This window comes from Ascidia mentula, chromosome 6 (genome assembly GCF_947561715.1).
Source record: "Ascidia mentula chromosome 6, kaAscMent1.1, whole genome shotgun sequence".
NCBI lineage: Eukaryota > Metazoa > Chordata > Ascidiacea > Phlebobranchia > Ascidiidae > Ascidia > Ascidia mentula.
Window position 1 is genome coordinate 452,035 of NC_138571.1, and position 24,473 is coordinate 476,507.

The following is a 24,473-nucleotide window of genomic DNA, read 5'->3' on the forward strand; positions in this document are numbered from 1 at the left end:
TAAGAAATGTTCTTCATCTGGTAGAACATCGAACCTTCGCCATCCTCATGTTAAACACAGGTCACATATTTAAAATTTTGTCTTTTCGATTGAATTCAAGTACCAGCCAATTCTTTCTACACAAAACTCTATGTTGTCAGTATACGATATTTTAAAGTTTTAACAAAACAGTCGTGTGTGAAGTTCCATCGAAGTTGAACGAAGTAAGCGGTTGGTGAATGTTGATGTCAGTTGTCAGTCTGACAAGATCAAAACTAACTTTAAACGACAACAGATAATCTGAAAGTATTCTTTTTTAAAACAATATTATCTGAAAACGGTGATTTTATAGAAGTTTTAGTTTCCCAGGTTTGAGAGAAGCAAAGCTTTTAAATTTGTCGCTGTGGAAGTTAATGTTTACCGGGAACCTCAGCTTGCCAAATGTACGATCAACCCAGAAAGAGCAGAGTGTTCACTGAAGCGTGACGTATTTGGGAAACTGTTTTTTAACGAAGGTTTGTTGTTGTGAATGCAAGAAGTTGATTAAATTATTATCATATGTGTGACGTCCAAATAAATGCGTAGGGTTTGTTTCATGCTATCAAAGGAACCTTTAGCTACGAAAGTTAGGTTTTGTTACTTAATTAATGGAGCCTGCATTTAAATGTTGTATGTCTGACCTCGTGCAATGAAACCTGCAGGTTTAGGAACTAGGTTTTATTGAAGGATATTATTTGTATTATGGTCGAAAGTGAATTGAACTTGTATCAAGTAATGTTGATAACCTAACCAAACCCAAAATAAGGTAAGTTATACGTTGCATGAAAAAGGCCGAATATCATTGCTACCATTCCTTAATAACAAATGTTTTTTTAAATATTATATTTATTCCATTTTATTGAGAAACGTAAATACAATAAAGTTTGCCAGAAGTGCAGTATTAGGCAATAAAATATGCCTGGCAGCATCAGTAACAATTTATTTATTCCATTTTGTTTCAAATCGATTCAAATATTTTCAGGCAAAGATGTCATATTATTCACCCCAAGAACAAGGTAAAGTCAAATCAAATCCTATCAAATGAGTCTTTATAACATTGCTTCAGACACGTTGATAAATTTATTTGATGTGATAAAAATTCACATGTTCCATACAACACTAAAACATACATATATCAATCAAGCTGGGAGTTCAAGAGATGTCGATGACCTCTCACAAATGTCGGATGTTCTACCAACGACCAGCCAACATGACATAATTGATGTTCCAGGCACATCCACACAACGTGTAGTGGTATGTTTTGACACAGAAAAAAATTAAAACAAAAACTCTACTTCAATGTACTGTGTGATTATGCTTAGTCATCACAAACGACGGATGACTCATCACAACATAGCTCCAGTAAGGAATCGAGTGATGCAGATGAAGATGTGAATCAAACTGCTCCTAAAAGTGTAGAAAACCCTGAACAAATGCTGGATGTTCTACCAACGACCAGCCAACATAACCTGGTTGATCTTCCAGGAACATCTGGAGAACGTGAAATTGTAAGTCGGTGACTCCCCTGTGTGGTAAATGTTGCTGGGCCTGCTGGTATTTTCAATCAATGCATGACGAAGTTAGATTTTCTTTTTGAGGCCCAATCCATGTGTTGTTTATTTTTTTGAACTAATAACTTGTTGTTACAAAATATTCTGTCTGAGATTTGTGTAACTTGTCGATATTTTTGTTATATCAACTACACACCGGGTACACCTAACTGCCTATTTCAAACCTGACTATTACACCATTTAACATGCAGAATATCCAAGGAGAAGGCCCTGTCCTTGGCGACCAACACATCCACACAACTGGACCAATCTGTACCGGACCAGTTACGATCAAACAACAGGTCAACGTTGTTCAACATACAGCACCACAACAGGTCAACGCTGTTGAACATACAACACCACAACAACACACCTTACAATCACAAATACAGGAAAAATGTGAGTATACATTGGTAGAATATAGTGTTGTCTGCAAGCAAACTCTACAGGTTGTAGCTTCCAGCATAAAAACAAAAATTGAAATTACCAACAACCCGGTTTGCTTCAGAAAATTTTTTTGACTTTTTCCTAACTTTTGTTCTAGTTTTGTCAAAAATTCGACCATTTAAAAAGGTTTATCTACCTTTAAACCTCATATTACGTCACACTGAAGATTATGTTAATGTGACGTCAGAAACGCACCTCTCCTCTATATTAACAGTTCTTGCGTGGAGCAATTGATGGTGTTAAGCACAACAGCAATGAAATAAAACAACACACATTTTGATCATGGTTTAAACCGTGTTAGCGATTTGGTCGTTTACATTCTATCCGTGTTCATATCTGTGTTTGTGTTTAGCAAAGATGCAGTTACATCAAAATATTTAAACACAATAGAAATATCTGCCAGACACAGAGTCGAAATCGGCTCAACGTTAAAGTCAGGGGTACAACAGCATATCAGGGTTACGGTTTATAATATTAACCACTTTACCCAACACCCATAACTTTAGTCTCTGCTCAATTTATATTAATAGTAATTCTGAAACTGGAATAAAAGTTAGTAAAAGTCAGAAAATTTAGTTTTCTGCATGGCATATTTATCAACTAATATCGCGATATCATTAAAGTTTGTTGAGTAGAAATCGATGCGTTTGTAATTCTAGTGTTGAACGTTCTTTTTCTGACAGCGATTAAATTTACATCGGTGTCAAAGGAACATTTTCCATGCATTGTTCATTACAAGTTGTACACAGTCAACACCATGTAACAGTTTGCAAACACGGTTACTTATGTACACATTACACTAGTCAACAGTGCTTACCTTCTGTTTGAACTAAAGTTGCCAACGCTTTATTCGGATTACGAACATAATATCGAAATTAGTGAAAACTCACACACACACACCGGTGGTGGAATGATTACTTGTGTAACCGAAGTTAGTTGTCAACCCTGAAATTCTGCTTAACTTTCAAGGGGCGAGATATCATAGGTTTAAACTAATAGCAAACCCAAACAAAACTACGATTTCGAGCAACGTTTGCCAACCCTTACTTGGTGAACGTCCAGGTTAATCTGCACTGAAGGCCTTTCGATAAAATCTGGTTACGCGCGCGGTCAAGATGAACTCCCATGTGTGACAGGACCATCATGCACATGACGTATAAAAACTATACAACACAATTAGCGTGTAACAAATTTACCACGATACCAAAACTACAACCGATTCCTGGAGAAATTCCAAGCCAAACATTAGGTGGTGAGTGACGCCCGACGTCACACAGAAACGTTTCGCGTACAGTTAGGATAACAATATGCAAAATGCAATCAGAGGTGTTCCACAATCGTTGCACTTCTTGGCACACAAGTTTGATGTCTTTCTGGAATGTCTTCATATATTGTTGAGCAAAGGTTAGAAATTATTTAAAACACAAAAACCCAATGTTTATTATGGACTGGAACACATTAGTTTGGTGTTGGATAATTTAAGGATTTGCACATTCTACACTAAAATCCAGGTGCATCACAAAAAAATCGCATTTAATTTAAATAACAAACAGTCCTTGTACAACACAGCTCAGAGTAATTGTATGACCAAGAAAAAATGCATGCATGATTTGCCTTTTTTCCACGTAACTCCAATTTTCAGAATCAATTCTTTTTCCATTACACAAATTCATCAACACAACATATGTCGTGCTTCTACATTAGCCTTTTACCTAGCGTAGCCTTCGTACAATTATATCCCAAAAGCATTTAAATCACTTCACGACCATTGTATGCAAAAACTTACGTGAATGGCGGTCATTAGATTGTTGGCCGAGAATGCCTTGTCTGCAAATTCAATGCAACATCAATCCTTATATTAGCCACGTGGTCATCCCCAGGTATTGTGTTGGTTTTGATGAGGCATTTAGACTCCATGGCTAATTATGCCTCCTTCATTATCAGCACGCATATACGATTGCCTCACATGCAATTTGCATATTCATAAATTATCGATGACTGGATTATATGATTACACAGATTACCTGCTTTGGGCTTTGTAGTAGAACGGATTGTTGTTATTATTATGCTTGTGCTCACATTGATTCGATGCAAATTGTGAAGTTGTTTTTATTAATTCACTGTTGTAATGTTGTCTTGTTGTTTGTTTTTATTTTTGTGCTGTTGTTTGCTGTTTGTTGCATTTTCTTTTGTTTATGTTGAAGACATCTGTGTACAGTTTAATAAAGTTTTGTATCGCAGCTATTACAGTTTCACTTAAACCTGACCATAGTGGTGCTGGCTGATATGGACCTTATTGTCCTCCTGTCAGCACCAACCGACAAAACAATTAGTTCTTCTCACTCAAATCAGTTATGCGATTATTCTTTCATAGTTTGCGGAATAAATTGACTTAAGAATATTCTGATGGGAACACAAAACATTACAAATACTCTGCCTACACAACTCAGCGTTTCTCTCTCAGCAAAACAAATTCAACCTCTTTACGAACCACCACAAGTAAACAACCGGGTTATGTCACTCATTATTTCGCCCGCCAACATCCCGACCAATCAACGTGTTACACATCTACCTTAAAACAAAACTACTCAAGCGTACAAAACTAATCGAGTTTCTAGGTAAAACAAATCATGACAAACATAAAAATGAGGTGAAAAAATATAAAGTTTACTTGAGTAATGACCAGAGGTGAAAATAAAGATAGGTAAACGAAATATGTGAAAAAACAAAGCTAACAACACGTCGTTTAATCTGGTACTTACACCTACGTTCACTTGTACAGAATCCGACAAAAATATGCAAACAAAAGTCATAATAATTGAAAGCTGCAAACAGGGTGTACACACTCTTTAGACCTGTAAGGTCTCATCAGTGCAGCTGTTAAGTGGCACTGTTATAGCTTTTACACTATAGCGGGAACACTAAATTCCACTTTGTGGTACCTTTTGGTCAGCGTCGATCTGTATGGTACCCCATACTGAGAATTAGGTTTAGGCCTTTAGCACTATCGGTTACCAAGCAGTTCCGTTTGGTCATAGTGTGCTCCACGGTGGTTCATCTCTGTAGTTTGGTACACTCAATGTATATGCAAATTCGTTACGATATTTCGAAATCATTACGAAAGAAATTTGGAAATTTATAAGTAAAAAACATTGTTATAGGCGAAGAACTGAAGTCAACTTTAAAAGATAAAGTGGAATCTATCGCCAGTGAGGAATCATCACTTTCAGAATTTACCCAACGAAACATAACGCCAGTCAACCTATCCATAGTCAGTAAACCACAACAAATTGATGACGAGTTTCAAGCAGAAGGACATTACCATCTTAGAGAGGAGTTGGCTAAAGTTTACGATCGACCATCCGGTGACATCAGCCCTAAAGAAATGTTTACTCGTGCAAAGCAAACTGCACAAAGAGAAGCAAAACAGAAATTTAAACCCGAGCAAGTGGAAGCAAAACGCCACTACGTGGAAAAGTATGGAAATATTGTCGGTGTTGTTGGTCAAGCGGGCATCGGGAAAACTACTTCGTGCAAAAAATGGGATTCACAAGCTTTGCATAGAGAGTTGTTTGGGAAAATATCTTTCATCTTCTACATTGTAATCCGAAATATAAATTTCGAAACAAGCATGACTATCCTTCGGTTTCTCCTCCACACCATGCTACTTAGCTGGGAATACAATCCAGAGGTAGCTCAGGGCATAAGGCAAGCAATCAATGGTGATCCAGATGTTCTCTTATTTTTCGACGGAGTAGATGAATCAGCTTTTAAATCATTTTCAACTAAAGCTCCTACACCCCTCTTGGATAAAGAAAACAAAGCAGAAGTTTATCTCAAGCATTTACTGAGTGGAAACTTGCTTCCACGTTCCCGGAAGATATTCACGTCAAGACCAGCTCCATTCTACAAACTCCATCCTTCACATCGACCAAGGTTTATCGTTCAGATACTCGGCTTAACTCCAAAATCACAGAGAGAACTTGGACAACAGATATGCGGTACAAGATATAACTCTGTACAGAACAAACTTGAACAAAACACCAACATGTTCTCTTACTGTTACGTTCCGGTTAATTTCATACTGACCGTCAACTATCTGCTGAGTCATGATGATGATAGTCAGCATGTTTCGCTTACTCGTGTTCTGGCATATACTTGTGTTCAATACTCACAAACTGAACACCTGAAGAATACAAATAGACAGTTAAACGAACTTTCAAAACTGGCCTGGGACGGATTTCGGAACAAGAAAGTTGTCTTCAAAGTGCAGGATTTCAAAAATGCAAAACTGAATGACTCAACAGTTCATGCTTTTCTGAATACCTCAATTACAAAGCATGGAAACTTAAAGTTGACAATACTGGACGGACATAAACGTAGATATTTTTCACATCTCATTTGGCAAGAATTCTTCTCCGCGGTTTACCTGATGACGTTCATGCCGTTAGAAGCATTCAAGAAACAATACACCCGACTTACCAAGGACAGATGGGAGGTTGTTGCCAAGTTCGCGTTCGGAATTTGCTATTCTTCAGTTTTCAACGACATTGAAGCCATAATTCCTGGATGTTCACGTGAAGATTGGAAAGCTAAGAAAAAGCTGCTGAAGAATCTCGCATCGTCGTATATGGAGAAGACAACCAAGCAAGCGATATTTCGATGTTGCTGCTGTGCTCGTGAAGCGAACTATGAGGAGATAAGGCCAGAACCAAACAACCAAGCGATACTTCGATGTTGTAGCTGGGCTAATGAAGCGAACGATGAGGAGATAACTTCATCCGTGTCCTCCTTACTCCCAGATGAGCTCAACCTCAGTAACTCATCGCTCCTCCTGACCGACCTCGAGAATCTCACCTTCGTTATTCAAAGGAGAAGCAATCCGGTAAGATGTTGTTTATGCATTTCTGTAGCCATGCCGCAAATCCTGGAGAAGGGGGCGCATGGGACTTTCCCCAATATTTGGGTTGGTGAGGACATAATATGATTGGTCCCTCAAAAAACTTACAATATTTAATGTTTGGTGTTTAACTCCCTCCAATATAAAGTCTTCTTCGTCGGATAAATGAATTGATTGAAAGAAGCGCGTCCATAGCTGCATCGTTTCGGTACAAGTCGTCATTTCGGTCGTAATATGACATCACAGTCGCCAACTATTGTTTGTGCGCTTAATTTTAGCGGGAGATCTGTGTTGTTTCGTCTTTATATTTTGTTGTTACACGCCAGTATTTACTTGAATATTTGTGTTATTGTTATTCACACTTTGTTTAACATTGATATTATTTCATTCAGCTGAAACTGCTCAACCTCGCGGGCAACAATATAGAAGACCGTGGTGCGGTTTACGTGGCAAACTGCATCCAAAATATTGAACAAGTTAATCTGCGTGGATGCGGTCTGAAAAGAGTTGGTGCCAAATTTCTATACGAAAAGATTAAACTGTTAAAGAAACCGGTGAGTGATTTCTCTGTCCAAAGGAACAATATTCATACTGCAATTTTTTTGTTGCCGGGCATACTAATTAATCGGAATTGCTTTTCTGGCACGTAGTTTCCAATAAACACTTTAGAAACTAAGTGCCAGAAAAGCAATTCCAATTAAAAATATTTATTTTTGTATTGTAATGAATGCTTCCAACACGTATGAAAATGTCAGCGTACTAGAGGTGTTGTGCGTTAGGTTCATTTGTTTTATAAGAGGAGCCGAGTGACGCAAAACAATACAAACAATAAAGCAGGGGCACATTTTAGTTAATTTTGGCAATTTAAGTTGATTTTCAATTGAAACATTCTGTGACGATGTAGGAATCATGCTCTACTAATTCGCTTTGTCTGCAATGTACAAGGAAGCTAAGAAGAAGATGCTGAAGAATCTCGCATCGTCGTATATGGGGGAACCGACCAACAAAGCGATACTTCGATGTTGCAGCTGGGCTCATGAAGTAAACGATGAGGAGATAACTTCAATCGTGTCCTCCTTACTCCCTGATGAGATCGACCTCAGTAACTCATCACTCCTCCCGACCGACCTCGAAAATCTCACCTTCGTCATTCAAAGGAGAAGCAAACCGGTAAGATGTTGTTTACGCATTTTTATACCAGTAAATTATTTTGTTTTGTACGCCGATCGCAAGCATGTTTTGCAAATCACGCAGAGATTTTGGATTATTGGAGAATGACATCATTCAAAAGTAGCGAAGAGGGAAAGTGTCTTACCCGAGATTGCTTACGCTTAACGCATCCGCTAACGTGGATGTTTTTGGTATCAAGTCGGGGTTCGACAAGCCTAGATTAGTCATCGCGTCACTGTATTGCCCGGTAATGGATTCCATTTTCCCGCATGCAGGAAACATGTGACTTTGATTCAGTTCATAGAAATCCACAACGTAGCGACTGGGGTCCCGAATCGTGTTGTCCGACGTCGAAGCCGCGCTAAGTTAATAAAAAGCATCTGTGTGCCGGGGTCATTATACAACTCGAGAGCTTTACCTCGGTAAAATTTGACTACAGATGTCGGTACTCAATGTCGCACTGTCAGGCGTCAACGGGCAAACTCGAAATCGTTTCGCTGAGCCCAGGTCTCCTGTTTCGACCTATTTGTCAAATATGAGCCTCAAGCCGAGTCTTAACAATAATATTTATGATCGATAGGAAATTTATTTGATTAACGCATTTGACATAAGCTTGCACGTGAGTTTTGTTTCTTGTGTTTTCATAACCTGACTTTACTTGAAAACCTGATGCAAACATTCCAACAATATTTATTTACCATGAACAATTTTGGATACGAAATTAACAAACGCCATTATACCAACGCCAAACTTAGTGAGTTTACGCCCAAACGCTCAGGGGAAGTTGAAGAATCATGCAATCCAAACAGAGCACAACTTGACAGCACCCATTATATAAAGCGGAGAACAAAGACAACTAACGGTCAGCGGAGATCAAGGAAAGGGCGATTACTAAAAGACGTTAAAGGACAGTTACACGGGGAAAACTTATTGACCAAACTAAACACTTTCAAAATAGCCATCAAATCACTTGACAACACTGTCGCGTCTGACCCAAGACTGTTTTTCTTGGGCGACGCTTTCGGGTTAGTTTAATTGGCGTGTTTTGAAACTGGCTTTACTGCTGCAGAATAAGCTGTTGACAGTCTGCTCACTTTTTTAATAATGATTTCGTTACCTCTGTACAGCATTTCACCCATCACAATCAAACTATGACGTCACAATACAACGTAACTTGACCTGAAACCACGTAATTTGTGACAAACACAAACTAGACATGTCTGGAAAAACATGTTGTTTGGAAACTAGGCATGTTTTGAGATTAATTTGACGCCAAAACGGCTGGGAAATAATCACACAGAAGGACGCGAAAAAACACAACGCAACCCAGTGGAAAGAAGATTCCGAACAATGACAGACTGGAAATGCAACCTAAGTCCATGAATGCAAACTTAAATATATAGAGCAAAATTAAGCAACACCCCCAATGTGTTACAAAAAGGAAACAGGATAATCACGACCCACTGGGCTTCCCGCAATGTATCTCTCGGTGTCGTTTGATGTCGTGAAGTGAAATAAACCTAAAAGCAATCATGGATGCAAAATATTATTCACTAAATCAGTCAGAACAAATTAAAAATCTTGCCACAATCCTCACAAACCGCACATCGGTTACATTCATTTGCATACGATATGACATCGTCGGTTTTGGTAAAATACATTTTCCACTCTCTCTTTTCCATTCTGCAAATGCTTTCTTTGCAGAACTTTTTAAATTCATTGTTTTTCAACCCGGTGTCGAAGTATTGAAATCGTCGGATTGTCAGCATTAACCTTGGGTCGAAATTTACAAATCAAATATTATATTTTCATTAAAATCAAACCACCAGCATGAAGATCTCTTGATAACACATCATCTCCTTATCTTGAACAAATAATGCAACAAACCTGGAATGTGATTTTCCCATAACCTTCTTTGTTTGTTTAAGCAGTAACACTGAAAATGACCCTAATTCATGCTCAGCATTCTCCTCTACCCTTCTTAGTGAAGCTGAAATTACGTCAGCATTCCAGTTCAGACGTCTTTACTTTAAAGGAGTAGCAACAAAAAATCTCAACAAACTCAACACTGTCCTCAAACACGCGCTTTTGAGCCAAACATTTGCGTCGTTTTGGTTTCGTTTCCTATGCATTTTGCCTCATTTTTCCCTCTATTCTCGCAGCCTTGCGAACTTCTTGCAAAGAGACGGCGTAAATCGCACGTAACTCAAAGAAGCGAATTTTGAAAAAAATCTTTTTGCTACAAATTCTCCAACGCCAAACATTGAGTAATGTCGACCCTGATTGACAACACGCACGTGGTTAAACGCACAGTTTTCATGCCGGGTCAAATTTCCTCACAAACGTGGTGATTTACTTTTCTTGATGTACTTCAAAACACACTTACCCCTCATCAATCGCTAAAGTACGCGTTGTAATTTCCCGTTCGCCCGATGCCCTGGGATGGGTTTCGATGAAAATAAACACGTTGTATCGATTGTGTTCAGGTCGCTGTAAAATTCACGGTGTAAATACACGAACGCATCGCGCGATCACTTTGTGTTCGTTTCAGAGCTTTCAAATGACTGAAGTAAATCAAAGAAACCGAGAACCTCTAGCGGCCATGGTTAGAATATGAGGTTGGACGGCATTGCACGAAATTGCCTGAATATAATCTTGTGTCGGTAGCGATCGTGTTTCGCAAAGCAGGCGGAGATTTTGGACTTCTGCAATAAATGCAATGAAAACATTCAAATACAGTTAATAAGGAAACTGTCTTACCCGAGGTCGCTCACGCTTAACGCATCCGCTAACGTGGTCCTGTTTCGCGTTTTTGGCTTTGACAAGCCTAGATTAGTCATCGCGTCACTGTATTGCCCGGCAATGGATTCCATTTGCTCGCATGCAGGAAACACGTGACTTTGATTCGGTTCAGAGAAATCCACAACGTAGCGAAGTGGGTCCCGAATCGTGTTGTCCGACGTCGAAGTCACGCTAAGTTAATGAAAAACTCGGGAGCTTTACCTCGTTGGGATTCGACTACTGATGTCGGTACCTGGTGTCGCACTATCAGGCGTCAACGGGCAAACGCGAAATCGTTTCGCTGCGCCCACGCCCCCAATGTGTTACAAAGTGGAAACAGGAAAATCACGATCAACTTACATCGCGCGCTTATGCGCTCAAGCGCGAACAAATTAAACGTACATCTTGCCACAGGTCTCGCAAACCGCACATCGGTTACACTCATTTGCATGTGATATGACATCATCGGCTTTGCCAAAATGCAAATTAATTATTGTTGGTTTGATTCGTGTATTGAACTTATTGTTTTTTGATATCACTTATCTGTGTTGTTATTCACACTTTGTTTAACGTTGATTATTTCATTCAGATGAAGATGCTCAGTCTCTCCAACAACAATATAGAAGACCGTGGTGCGGTTTACGTGGCCGACTGCATCCAAAACATTGAACAAGTGCATCTGGGTGCATGCGGTCTGACAAGCGTTGGTGCCAAACATCTATACGAGAAGATTAAACTGTTGAAGAAACCGGTGAGTGATTTCATGTCTTAGTCGGAATAAAAAAGTAAAGCATCGAAATTAAAGCAACAAACTACGTCAGTTTAATGCTGACAGTATTCATGTCTCCATGTAACTCCTAACTGTAGCATTTCCCCTTATACTGAGACTAATAATGGACATTATATGACTTCCAGGACACTTGACGTGATGTTTCTAAATTGAAACCTGGAGTTTCGGTAAAAATGGACGAAAAATGTTGTTGACAATTTGGCGCAGCAGTAACCACAATCGGCGACTTTAAGTTTGAAATTCTTGAGGGGGGAATTTACATTAGTATTTTACAACATGTGAGACGTGATACCCACGTGGGTCGCTTTATGTATTTTCAGGGGTTACAATTGAGGGTGAATTTTCGCCCAAGATTTATTCAAAAAACTATAAAATAAACTGGTTTTAACAAAGACGGTTCTACATACGAAACAGGACAATCACGATCAACTAACATCGCGCGCTTCTGCGCTCCCATGCAATGTCTCTCTCGGTGTCGTTTGATGTTGCGAAGTGAAATAAACCAAAAAGCAATCATGGATGGAAAATATTATTCACTTAATCTAGCAGAATAAATTAAACATCTTGCCACAATCCTCACAAACCGCATATCGGTTACATTCATTTACATGTGATCTGGCATCATTAGTTGTGGCAAAGTGCATGTCACAAAATCCGCAATGAAATCGTACACGCATGTTTATTGCCAGCATTTAAGATATGCAATGATCTGTTACGTACCCTGACAGCCTCCATGATGAGACACTTGGAACTTTCAAATAGATTCGCCATTATGGATTCTGTTTGTCAATCATTGGATTTCACCTTTGTTTACCTAGATGACATACTGGTTGCGAGTTCCTCGTTAAACCGCACACATCTCAAACAACTTTTCAACGACTTGCTTCCTTGTCATTAACGTGAATAAATGCGTTTTCGGAAAAGCACAAATTGATTTTCTGGGACATCGAATTGATTGCAACGGTGCTCAGCCACTTCCTGACAAAGTTTTAGTCATTCAACGTTTTCCGCCCCAGCAAATCAATGGAATTTGGAAGCCGTTGGCTTTCTTTAGCAAGCACCTGCGACCCGCAGAAACAAAGTACAGCACTTTTGATCGTGAGCTTTTGGCGTCATATTTTTCTGTTCGCTACTTTCGATATTTTCTTGAAGGTCGAACGTTCACCGCGTACACTGATCACAAGCCTTTAACATTCGCACCGAAGAAGCAGTCGTAACCGCATTCTGCTCGACAGCAACGCCACAAACAAAATGTTGTTGCAGATGCATTGTCCCGGTCGTACATTGCCTCTGCAGATCAAGCATATATTGACCTTGATTACAACGCCCTTGCTGCTGCTCAACAAAGCCAATAAGTACAAGCATACCGCACAGCGCTTACCACGCTAAAGCCTCAAGACATAAAGTTTGAACCCGGTTTAACGCTCTTATGTGACATGTCAACCGGTTCCCCTCGACCAATCATTCCACAACCATGGCAACGTCGTGTATTTGACGTTGATCACGGGTTGGCGCATCCTTCTGTTCGAACCACACAGAAGCTGGTATTAAGTAAATTTGTCTGGCATGGCATGAATAAGCAAGTTCGCACATGGGCTCAACAGTGCAATGCTTGCCAGAAGGCAAAAGTTGGCAGACAGACGCGTGTATCATTGAAGCATTATCCTACAGCTGCAAGCCGTTTTCAACACATCAACGTTGACATTGTTGGGCCTCTGTCACAATGCCAAGGTAACAAATACTTATTTACAATCGTTGATCGGTTTACTAGGTGGCCTGAGGCTATACCTATGTCCGATGCTACCACAGAAACTTGCGCACGTGCTCTTATTCACCATTGGATAGCCCGATTTGGCGTTCCATCTCAAGTTACCTCCGATAGAGGTTCGCAATTTACATCGCATCTGTGGGCGACTGTTACCAACGTTATTGGTATCAAGCGCAACTGCACAACAGCTTTCCGCCCTCAGGCAAATGGTCTTGTGGAACGTTTTCACCGACACTTAAAAAGTTCCTTAATGGCCAGACACAACTCTTCAAATTGGATAGATGAGGTGCCATGGGTGTTGCTGGGAATCAGGACCATGCCGAAAGATGATCTTCAATCCTCCAGCTCTGAGCTGGTATATGGCGAACCGATCGCTGTACCGGGTGATTGCATTCCGCACACCACCACTGCCGTTGAACCCTCGCAATTTGTTGAAACGCTTCGCAGTTCCGTTTCCCGTGTTCTACCTGTACCGATGTCCCGCCATCGAACTTATCGTACTTTTGTTCCTGATTTGCTTTTTACTTGCGAGTATGTGTTTGTTCGGAAAGATGGATACCGTCCTCCTTTAAATTCACCATATCAGGGACCTTTACATGTTGTAAAGCGCAACGACAAATATTTTGTGTTAGATATTTCTGGAACTCGGCAAACAGTCTCCAATGATCGCCTTAAGCCGGCCTTTATTGATGCAACACAGTCAGTTCTTACACCAAAGCCTAAAAAGAGAGGCCGACCTCAAAATAGTGCCCGCTTCTGGGGGGAGTAATGTAGCGACATAATATGTTGTAAGGATGTACCGTCGCGGGTTGTGTTAGTTTCAGTGCGTGTTGCCTTTTTCTTGCGATTCTCTCACGTGTCATGTGTCACGCCATGTTGGCATCATTCGATTTACAACGAATAAAGAGCAAACACGCCACAGGTTACACTCATTTGCATGTGATATGACATCATTGGTTTTGGTAAAATACATTTTCCACTCTCTCTTTTCCATTCTGCAAATGCTTTTTTTGTAGAACTTTTTAAATTCATTGTTTTTCAACCCGGTGTCGAAGCACTGAAATCGTCGGATTGTCAGCATTAACCTTGGGTCTAAATTTACAAATCAATTATTATATTTTCATTAAAATCAAACCACCAGCATGAAGATCTCTTGATAACACATCGTCTCATTATCTTGAAAGAATAATGCGACAAACCTGGAATGTGATTTTCCCATAACCTTCTTTGTTTGTTTAAGAAATAACACTGAAAATGACCCCAATTCATGCTCAGCATTCTCCTCAACCCTTCTCACTGAAGCTGAAATTACGTCAGCATTCTAATTCAGACGTCTTTACTTTGAAGGAGAAGCAACAAAAAATCTCAATAAACTCAACACTGTCCTTAAACACGCGCTTTTGAGCAAAACATTTGCGTCGTTTTGGTTTCGTTTCCTATGCATTTTGCCTCATTTTTCCCTCTATTCTCGCAGCCTTGCGAACTTCTTGCAAAGAGACGGCGTAAATCGCACGTAACTCAAAGAAGCGAATTTTCGAAAAACTTCTTTTTGCTACAAATTTTCCAACGCCAAAAGGTTGTGTAATGTCGACCCTGATTGACAACACGCACGTGGTTAAACTACACAGTTTTCATGCCGGGTCAAATTTACTCGCAAAACGTGGTGACTTACTTTTCTTGATGTACTTTAAAACACACTTATCCCTCATCAATCGCTAAAGTACGCGTTGTAATTTCCCGTTCGCCCGATGCCCTGGGATGGGTTTCGATGAAAATAAACACGTTGTATCGATTGTGTTCAGGTCGCTGTAAAATTCACGGTGTAAATACACGAACATCACCTTGTGTTCGTTTCAAAGCTTTCAAATGACTGAAGTAAATCAAAGAATCGAGAACCTCTAGCGGCCATGGTTTGAATATGAGGTTGGACGGCATTGAACGAAATTACCTGAATATAATCTTGTGTCGGTAGCGATCGTGTTTCGCAAAGCAGGCGGAGATTTTGGACTTCTGCGATAAATGCAATAACAACATTCAAATACAGTTAATAAGGAAACTGTCTTACCCGTGGTCGCTCACGCTTAACGCATCCGATAACGTGGTCCTGTTTCGCGTTTTTGACTTTGACAAGCCTAGATTAGTCATCGCGTCACTTTATCGCCCGGCAATGGATTCCATTTCCTCGCATGCAGGAAACATGTGACTTTGATTCGGTTCAGAGAAATCCACAACGTAGCGAAGTGGGTCCCGAATCGTGTTGTCCGACGTGGAAGTCACGCTAAGTTAATGAAAAACTCGGGAGCTTTACCTCGGTGGGATGCGATTACTGATGTCGGTACCCGGTGTCGCACTGTCAGGCGTCAACGGGCAAACGCGAAATCGTTTCGCTGCGCCCACGCCCCCAATGTGTTACAAAGAGGAAACAGAAAAATCACGATCAACTTACATCGCGCGCTTATGCGCTCAAGCGCGAACAAATTAAACGTACATCTTGCCACAGGTCTCGCAAACCGCACATCGGTTACACTCATTTGCATGTGATATGACATCATCGGTTTTGCCAAAATGCAAATTAATTATTTCTTGTTTGATTCGTGTTTTCAACTATTTTTTTGATATCACTTATCTGTGTTGTTATTCACACTTTGTTTAACATTGATATTATTTCATTCAGATGAAGATGCTCAACCTCTCCAACAACAATATAGAAGACCGTGGTGCGGTTTACGTGGCCGACTGCATCCAAAACATTGAACAAGTGCATCTGGGTGTATGCGGTCTGACAAGTGTTGGTGCCAAACATCTATCCGAGAAGATTAAACTGTTGAAGAAACCGGTGAGTGATTTCATGTCTTAGTTGGAATAAAAAAGTAAAGCATCGAAATTAAAGCAACAAACTACACCAGTTCAATGCTGACAGTATTCATGTCTCCATGTAACTCCTAACTGTAGCATTTCCCCTTATACCGAGACTAATAATGGACATTATATGACTTCCAGGACACTTGATGTGATGTTTCTAAATTGAAACCTGGAGTTTCGGTAAAAATGATCGAAAAATGTTGTTGACAGTTTGGCGCAGCAGTAACCACAATCGGCGACTTTAAGTTTGAAATTCTTCAGGGGGGAATTTACATTAGTATTTTACAACATGTGAGACGTGATACCCTCGTGGGTCGCTCTATGTATTTCCAGGGGTTACAATTGAGGGTGAAATTTTGACCAAGATTTAATCAAAAAACTATAAAATGAACTGGTTTTAACAAAGACGGTTCTATATACGAAAGAGGATAATCACGATCAACTAACATCGCGCGCTTCTGCGCTCCCCTGCAATGTCTCTCTCGGTGTCGTTTGATGTTGTGAAGTGAAATAAACCTAAAAGCAATCATAGATGGAAAATATCATTCACCAAATCAAGCCCAAAAAATTAAACATCTTGCCACAATCCTCACAAACCAAACATCGGTTGCACTTATTTGCACGTGATTTGACATCATCAGTTTTGGCAAAGTGCATGTCACAAAATCCGCAATGAAATCGTACACGCATGTTTATTGCCAGCATTTAAGATATGCAATGATCTGTTACGTACCCTGACAGCCTCCATGATGAGACACTTGGAACTTTCAAATGGATTCGCCCTTATGGATTCTGTTTGTCAATCATTGGATTTCACCTTTGTTTACCTAGATGACATACTGGTTGCGAGTTCCACGTTAAACCGCACACATCTCAAACAACTTTTCAACAACTTGCAGCCTTGTCATTAACGTGAATAAATGCGTTTTCGGAAAAACGCAAATTGATTTTCTGGGACATCGAATTGATTGCAACGGTGCTCAGCCACTTCCTGACAAAGTTTTAGCCATTCAACGTTTTCCGCCCCCAACTACGATTAAGGGCCTACAAGAGTTTGCTGGTATGATTAATTTTTATCATCGTTTCATTTCTGTGGCTGCTAAAATCATGTCCCTAATCCATAAACAATTTTCTGGTGAAAATTTACAGCTGCAGTGGACACCTGAATTAAATGCCTCCTTTGAAAACGCAAAAATGGCTCTGCAACGTGCAACCATTTTGTGCCATCCGCAACCACGTGCTCCAACGGCATTAACCATCGATGCGTCGGATAAAGCTATTGGCGCGGTATTGGAGCAGCAATCAATTCTGCCGTCATATTTTTCTGTTCGCCACTTTCGATATTTTCTTGGAGGTCCAACGTTCACCGCGTACACTGATCACAAGCCTTTAACATTCGCACCGAAGAAGCATTCGTAACCGCATTCTGCTCGACAGCAACGCCATAAACAAAATGTTGTTGCAGATGCATTGTCCCAGTCGTACATTGCCTCTACAGGTCAAACATATACTGACCTTGATTACAACGCCCTCGCTGCTGCTCAACAAAGCCAAGAAGTACAAGCATACCGCACAGCGCTTACCAAGTTAAAGCTTCAGGACATAAAGTTTGAACCCGGTTTAACGCTCTTATGTGACATGTCAACCGGTTCCCCTCGACCAATCATTCCACAACCATGACAACGTCGTGTATTTGACGTGATTCACGGGTTGTCGCATCCTATTGTTCGAACCACACAGAAGCTGGTATCAAGTAAATTTGTCTGGCATGGCATGAATAAGCAAGTTCTCACATGGGCTCAGCTGTGCTATGCTTGTCAGAAGGCAAAAATTGGCAGACAGACGCGTGCACCATTGAAGCATTATCCTACAGCTGCAAGCCGTTTTCAACACATCAACGTTGACATTGTTGGGCCTCTTCCACAATGCCAAGGTAACAAATACTTATTTACAATCGTTGATCGGTTTACTAGGTGACCTGAGGCTATACCTATGCCCGATGCTACAACAGAAACTTGCACACGTGCTCTTGTTCACCATTGGTTAGCCCGATTTGGCGTTGCATCTCAAGTTACCTCCGATAGAGGTTCGCAATTTACATCGCATCTGTGGGCGACTGTTACCAACTTTATTGGTATTAAGCGCAACTGCACAACAGCTTTAAGCCCTCAGGCAAATGGTCTTGTGGAACGTTTTCATTGGCACTTAATAAGTTCCTTAATGGCCAGACTCAACTCTTCAAATTGGATAGATGAGGTGCCATGGGTGTACCCATGCCGAAAGATGATCTTCAATCCTCCAGCGATGAGCTGGTATATGGCGAACCGATCGCTGTACCGGGTGATTGCATTCCGCACACCACCACTGCCGTTGAACCCTCGCAATTTCTTAAAACGCTTTGCAGTTCCGTTTCTCGTGTTCTTCCTGTACCAATGTCCCGCCATCGAACTTATCGTACTTTTGTTCCTGATTTGCTTTTTACTTGCGAGTATGTGTTTGTTCGGAAAGATGGATACCGTCCTCCTTTAAATTCACCATATCAGGGACCTTTACATGTTGTAAAGCGCAACGACAAATATTTTGTGTTAGATATTTCTGGAACTCGGCACACAGTCTCCATTGATCGCCTTAAGCCGGCCGTTATTGATGCAACACAGTCAGTTCTTACACCAAAGGCGAAAAAGAGAGGCCGACCTCCAAAAAGTGCAAAACCCGCTTCTGGGGGAGTAATGTAGCGACAGAATATGTTGTAAGGATGTACCGTCGCGGGTGATGTTAGTTTCAGTGCGTGTTGCCTTTTTCTTGCGATTCATTCGATTTACTGCGAATAAAGAGCATGAAGCACGCCACAGGTTACACTCATTTGCATGTGATATGACATCATCGGTTTTGGTAAAATACCTTTTCCACTCTCTCTTTTCATTCTGCAAATGCTTTCTTTGCAGAACTTTTTAAATTCATTGTTTTTCAACCCGGTGTCGAAGCACTGAAATCATCGGATTGTCAGCATTAACCTTGGGTCGAAATTTACAAATCAATTATTATATTTCCATTTAAATCAAACCACCAGCATGAAGATCTCTTGATAACACATCGTCTCATTATCTTGAAAGAATAATGCAACAAACCTGGAAAGTGATTTTCTCATAACCTTCTTTGTTTGTTTAAGCAGTAACACTGAAAATGACCCCAATTCATGCTCAGCATTCTCCTCTACCCTTCTTACTGAAGCTGAAATTACGTCAGCATTCCAATTCGGACGTCTTTACTTTGAAGGAGAAGCAACAAAAAATCTCAACAAACTTAACACTGTCCTCAAACACGTGCTTTTGAGCAAAACATTTGCGTCGTTTTGGTTTCGTTTCCTATGCATTTTGCCTCATTTTTCCTTCTATTCTCGCAGCCTTGCAAACTTCTTGCAAAGAGACGGCGCAAATCGCACGTAACTCAAAGAAGCGAATTTTCGAAAAACTTCTTTTTTAACAAATATTCTAACGCAAAAAAGTTGTGTAATGTCGACCCTGATTGACAACACGCACGTGGTTAAACACACAGGTTTCATGCCGGGTCAAATTTACTCGCAAAACGTTGTGACTTACTTTTCTTGATGTACTTCAAAACACACTTATCCCTCATCAATCGCTAAAGTACGCGTTGTAATTTCCCGTTCGCCCGATGCCCTGGGGTGGGTTTCGATGAAAATAAACACGTTGTATCGATTGTGTTCAGGTCGCTGTAGAATTCACGGTGTAAATACACGAACGTATCGCGCGATCACTTTGTGTTCGTTTTAAAGCTTTCGAATGACTGAAGTAAATCAAAGAAACCGAGAACCCCAAGCGGCCATGGTTTGAATATGAGGTTGGACGGCATTGCACGAAATTGCCTGAATATAATCTTGTGTCGGTCGCGATCGTGTTTCGCAAAGCAGGCGGAGATTTTGGACTTCTGCGATAAATGCAATAAAAACATTCAAATACAGTTAATAAGGAAACTGTCTTACCCGAGGTTGCTCACGCTTAACGCATCCGCTAACGTGGTCCTGTTTCGCGTTTTTGGCTTTGACAAGCCTAGATTAGTCATCGCGTCACTTTATCGCCCGGCAATGGATTCCATTTCCTCGCATGCAGGAAACACGTGACTTTGATTCGGTTCAAAGAAATCCACAACGTAGCGAAGTGGGTCCCGAATCGTGTTGTCCGACGTCGAAGTCACGCTAAGTTAATAAAAAACTCGGGAGCTTTACCTCGTTGGGATTCGACTATTGATGTCGGTACCCGGTGTCGCACTGTCAGGCGTCAACGGGCAAACGCGAAATCGTTTCGCTGCGCCCACGCCCCCAATGTGTTACAAAGAAGAAACAGGAAAATCACGATCAACTTACATCACGCGCTTATGCGCTCAAGCGCGAGCAAATTAAACGTACATCTTGCCACAGGTCTCGCAAACCGCACATCGGTTACACTCATTTGCATGTGATATGACATCATCGGTTTTGCCAAAATGCAAATTAGTTATTACTTGTTTGGTTCGTGTTTTCAACTGATTGTTTTTGTTTTGTTTAATATCACTTATCTGTGTTGTTATTCATACTTTGTTTAACATTGATATTATTTTATTCAGATGAAGATGCTCGACCTCTTCAACAACAATATAGAAGATCGTGGTGCGGTTTACGTGGCCGACTGCATCCACAACATTGAACAAGTGCATCTGGGTGCATGCGGTCTGACAAGCGTTGGTGCCAAACATCTATACGAGAAGATTAAACTGTTGAAGAAACCGGTGAGTGATTTCATGTCTTATTCGGAATAAAAAAGTAAAGCATTGAAATTAAAGCAACAAACTACGTCAGTTCAATGCTGACAGTATTCATGCCTCCATGTAACTTCTAACTGTAGCATTTCCCCTTATACCGAGACTAATAATCGACATTATATGACTTCCAGGACACTTGATGTGATGTTTCTAAATTGAAACCTGAAGTTTCGGTAAAAATGGTCGAAAAATGTTGTTGACAATTTGGCGCAGCAGTAACCACAATCGGCGACTTTAAGTTTGAAATTACGTGAGGGTGAAATTTGCATTAGTATTTTACAACATGTGAGACGTGAAGAACACGTGGGTCGCTTTATGTTTTTCTGGGGGTTACAATTGAGGGTGAATTTTTGCCCAAGATTTAATCAAAAAACTATAAAATAAACTGATTTTAACAAAGACGGTTCTACATACGAAACAGGGTAATCACGATCAACTAACATCGCGCGCCACTGGTCTCCCCTGCAATGTCTCTCTCGGTGTCGTTTGATGTTGTGAAGTGAAATAAACCTAAGAGCAATCATGGATGGAAAATATTATTCACTAAATCAGTCAGAACAAATTAAACATCTTGCCACAATCCTCACAAACCGCATATCGGTTACACTCATTTGCACGTGATATGACATCATCTGTTTTGGTAAAATACCTTTTCCACTCTCTCTTTTCCATTCTGCAAATGCTTTCTTTGCAGAACTTTTTAAATTCATTGTTTTTCAACCCGGTGTCGAAGTACTGAAATCGTCGGATTGTCAGCATTAACCTTGGGTCGAAATTTACAAATCAATTATTATATTTCCATTAAAATCAAACCACCAGCATGAAGATCTGTTGATAACACATCGTCTCATTATCTTGAACAAATAATGTAACAAACCTGGAATGTGATTTTCTCCTAACCTTCTTTGTTTGTTTAGGCAGTAACACGAAAAAATGACCCCGATTTATGCTCAGTATTCTCCTCTACCCTTCTTACTGAAGTTCGCAAGTAATTAGCGCACATTTTGTTACAAACGTTCCAAACGTTGTGTAATGCCGACCCTGATTGACAACACGCACGTGGTTCAACCCCACAGTTTAGGTTTCTTCCATGTATTCTGGCTGTCCTTGGTTTCTCTCTTCCCTGTTACGTGGGACTCGTATCTCTGTGTTTACGATAAAAGACATGAGTTGTAAGTTTGAGTTTTCATGCCGGGTCAAATTTCCTCACAAAACGTGGTGCCTTTCATTTGTTTCTTACTGACTTCATAACTACTGCAGCGTCAACAACGTTAATTTTCACAACTATTCACTTACAATCCACAGCTACGTCACGCTATTGTCACGTGATTGGTAAATATCTGAGAATTCTTCACATTATTCTTTTCCAAGTTTGGCTGATTTTGCAAAAAAAAGTGTTTTCTATGTTTGTTTGGTTCGCGACGTGTTTTTTCTTTGGTTTCGAAGATATTTGGGGATTGAATGTTTTGAGTTGCATGCGTCAGTGTTTGTACCCCTAACATTCGTGAAAACAATTGTTTGTAGTTCTAGAGGAAAGCAGATAACAGTAATTTGAGTTACAGAAACAGCGAAGTGTAACGGATATTTTGCCTTTCTCTTAACGTTCTCTCGCGTTTTTAAGCGATTTGCACAATGAAGAGCAACTCGCTTCACTGTGACGAGGAAAGACACGTCACGAACACTCGAAGTTAATAGCTTGATGTTCTGAGTATACGTGGATTTTCTTTGTTTATTTAAACAACGCCCAGCATTATTCCCTTGCTTTCACGTTTTCCATAAAAAAAGTTTACACGTTTTATAGTTTTTTGAGGTAAAACAGATATTTAGTGAAATCAGTTCGAGGTATTTTTGGAATAAAAACTGCGAGATGCGCTTAATGTCGGTTGTTACGCGACAAAACAAAAAGAATGGAAAGTGAATACTTCACATTCCACGACTTCATGACAAATTTTCATCACGAAGCAAACATAAAGATCATATGGACGATCAAAGCTGGACGATTTTTACACAGATAATAAAGCTCACAAAGTAACCCTGAATTTTACTGTAACAAGTTTGACTCAAATATTAACAAACCATTGTCTACATGCAAACAATGTCAGTTGTTTTGAAACAATGACCACTATTTCCAAAATCCTTGTGATTCTCTTGGTGACGAAGTCCCAGCTTATGGTATCAAATGTCTTGTATATGTTTAAGGCCGCATCTCACAATTATGTCCTAAAAATTTAGTTTTAGAAGTCATTTGTCCTTGTGCACCTGGTTACAGTTTCTCTTGTTTTCCAAAAACAATTGCCGGGTCTGATGACTCATGAAGGGGGACTACTATTGCTGAACAGAAAAAAAAATTGATTGCAGCTGCATTAAGACAGCACATTGGGGGCATTTGCAAAGGCTAACTGCTAAATTGTCAGTCCTAGGGGGTGTACAAACAGCCCCGGTGGGTCCCCAAGACAGTTGCAAGACATCTAATTCTTAATGAATTGTGTAGAGGAGGGTTGGTGGCTTCACTTAATCGCAAATGGAGGGTACTTTCTGTGATTCATTTTTTCACAAAACAAACCTACACTTTTTTCTGCTTTTTTGGCCAAAATAATGGCCAACAGAGGGTCAAAATGCCCCCGGGGGAGCAGTTAAAGTAGTTATCTCGATTATAAATTTGGCCAGAATTCCTAGTCAAGGGTCGGCACTAACAGAAAATCACAAATTGACCATACTGTCAGTGATTCATTTTTCCACAAAATCTACCTCAATATTTGGGTAGTTTTTGCTGCATGTTCAACAGCACCCTCTACCAATTTACTGCCTGACTAATAACCCTGAAAACCACAGTAAAACTGCCCCAAACACGCTAAAGATCGCCCTGGCAACAGCCTGTTCATCTGCGCTCATTCAACCAAAACACTGGCGCCCATGCATGACCCATTGCATTGTTACACATAATTTTACTCTGTTACGCAGCAATTCGAGAAGGGCATTTCCCAACCGGGAAAGTCTTTTCCATAGAAATACCGAGATGCGGCCTTAAGCTTCACCGGGGATATTACGAAAACCTGCGAAATCGATTACGTCGAACAAAAGGCGAATGTTCGTACCAATATTTCTACCGGGTATAAAACCGTTTTGACTGGGAGAAATTATGAAATTCGTGTTGCTGCCAGGCATATTGCAATTAAAAATGTACTGATCTTCTGGCATAAACGTACTGTATTTTACGACGTTTCGTCTGCCATGCGGCGAGACTTCATGAGGTAGAACGCAACAATTGAATCACACCGTAACACGCTGGGCTCTATCGAAGTCAACTTTATGTCGCAATGTCACCGCATGATTGGCCAACGCAGTCTTGCTGGCATCTTTTGATGCGAC

At 40.4% G+C, this 24,473-nt stretch overlaps 2 protein-coding genes across 2 annotated transcripts; both read left to right on the forward strand.

Annotated features, from left to right (window-relative positions):
- The first annotated feature begins 1,006 nt into the window (after nt 1-1,006).
- LOC145906411 (uncharacterized) lies at nt 1,007-8,450 on the forward strand. Its single transcript, XM_082993827.1, has 8 exons — nt 1,007-1,034; nt 1,163-1,272; nt 1,341-1,526; nt 1,781-1,967; nt 5,177-6,900; nt 7,308-7,469; nt 7,861-8,085; nt 8,361-8,450. The coding sequence occupies exons 1-8, from the start codon at nt 1,007-1,009 to the stop codon at nt 8,448-8,450; spliced, it is 2,712 nt and encodes a 903-aa protein (XP_082849953.1).
- Nucleotides 8,451-18,547: 10,097 nt separating this feature from the next.
- Nucleotides 18,548-19,021, forward strand: LOC145906412 (uncharacterized). Its single transcript, XM_082993828.1, has one exon. The coding sequence runs from the start codon at nt 18,548-18,550 to the stop codon at nt 19,019-19,021; it is 474 nt and encodes a 157-aa protein (XP_082849954.1).
- Nucleotides 19,022-24,473: the final 5,452 nt, after the last annotated feature.

Excerpts from the sequence above, each read along its gene's own strand:
- LOC145906411 (XM_082993827.1), top strand. The coding sequence starts at position 1,007 with ATGTCATATTATTCACCCCAAGAACAAG. Across the intron at positions 1,035-1,162 it reads TTATTCACCCCAAGAACAAG|CTGGGAGTTCAAGAGATGTC; the intron begins GTAAAGTCAAAT and ends ATATCAATCAAG. Across the intron at positions 8,086-8,360 it reads TTCAAAGGAGAAGCAAACCG|GAAACATGTGACTTTGATTC; the intron begins GTAAGATGTTGT and ends TCCCGCATGCAG.
- LOC145906412 (XM_082993828.1), top strand. The coding sequence starts at position 18,548 with ATGGGTGTACCCATGCCGAAAGATGATCTTCAATCCTCCAGCGATGAG.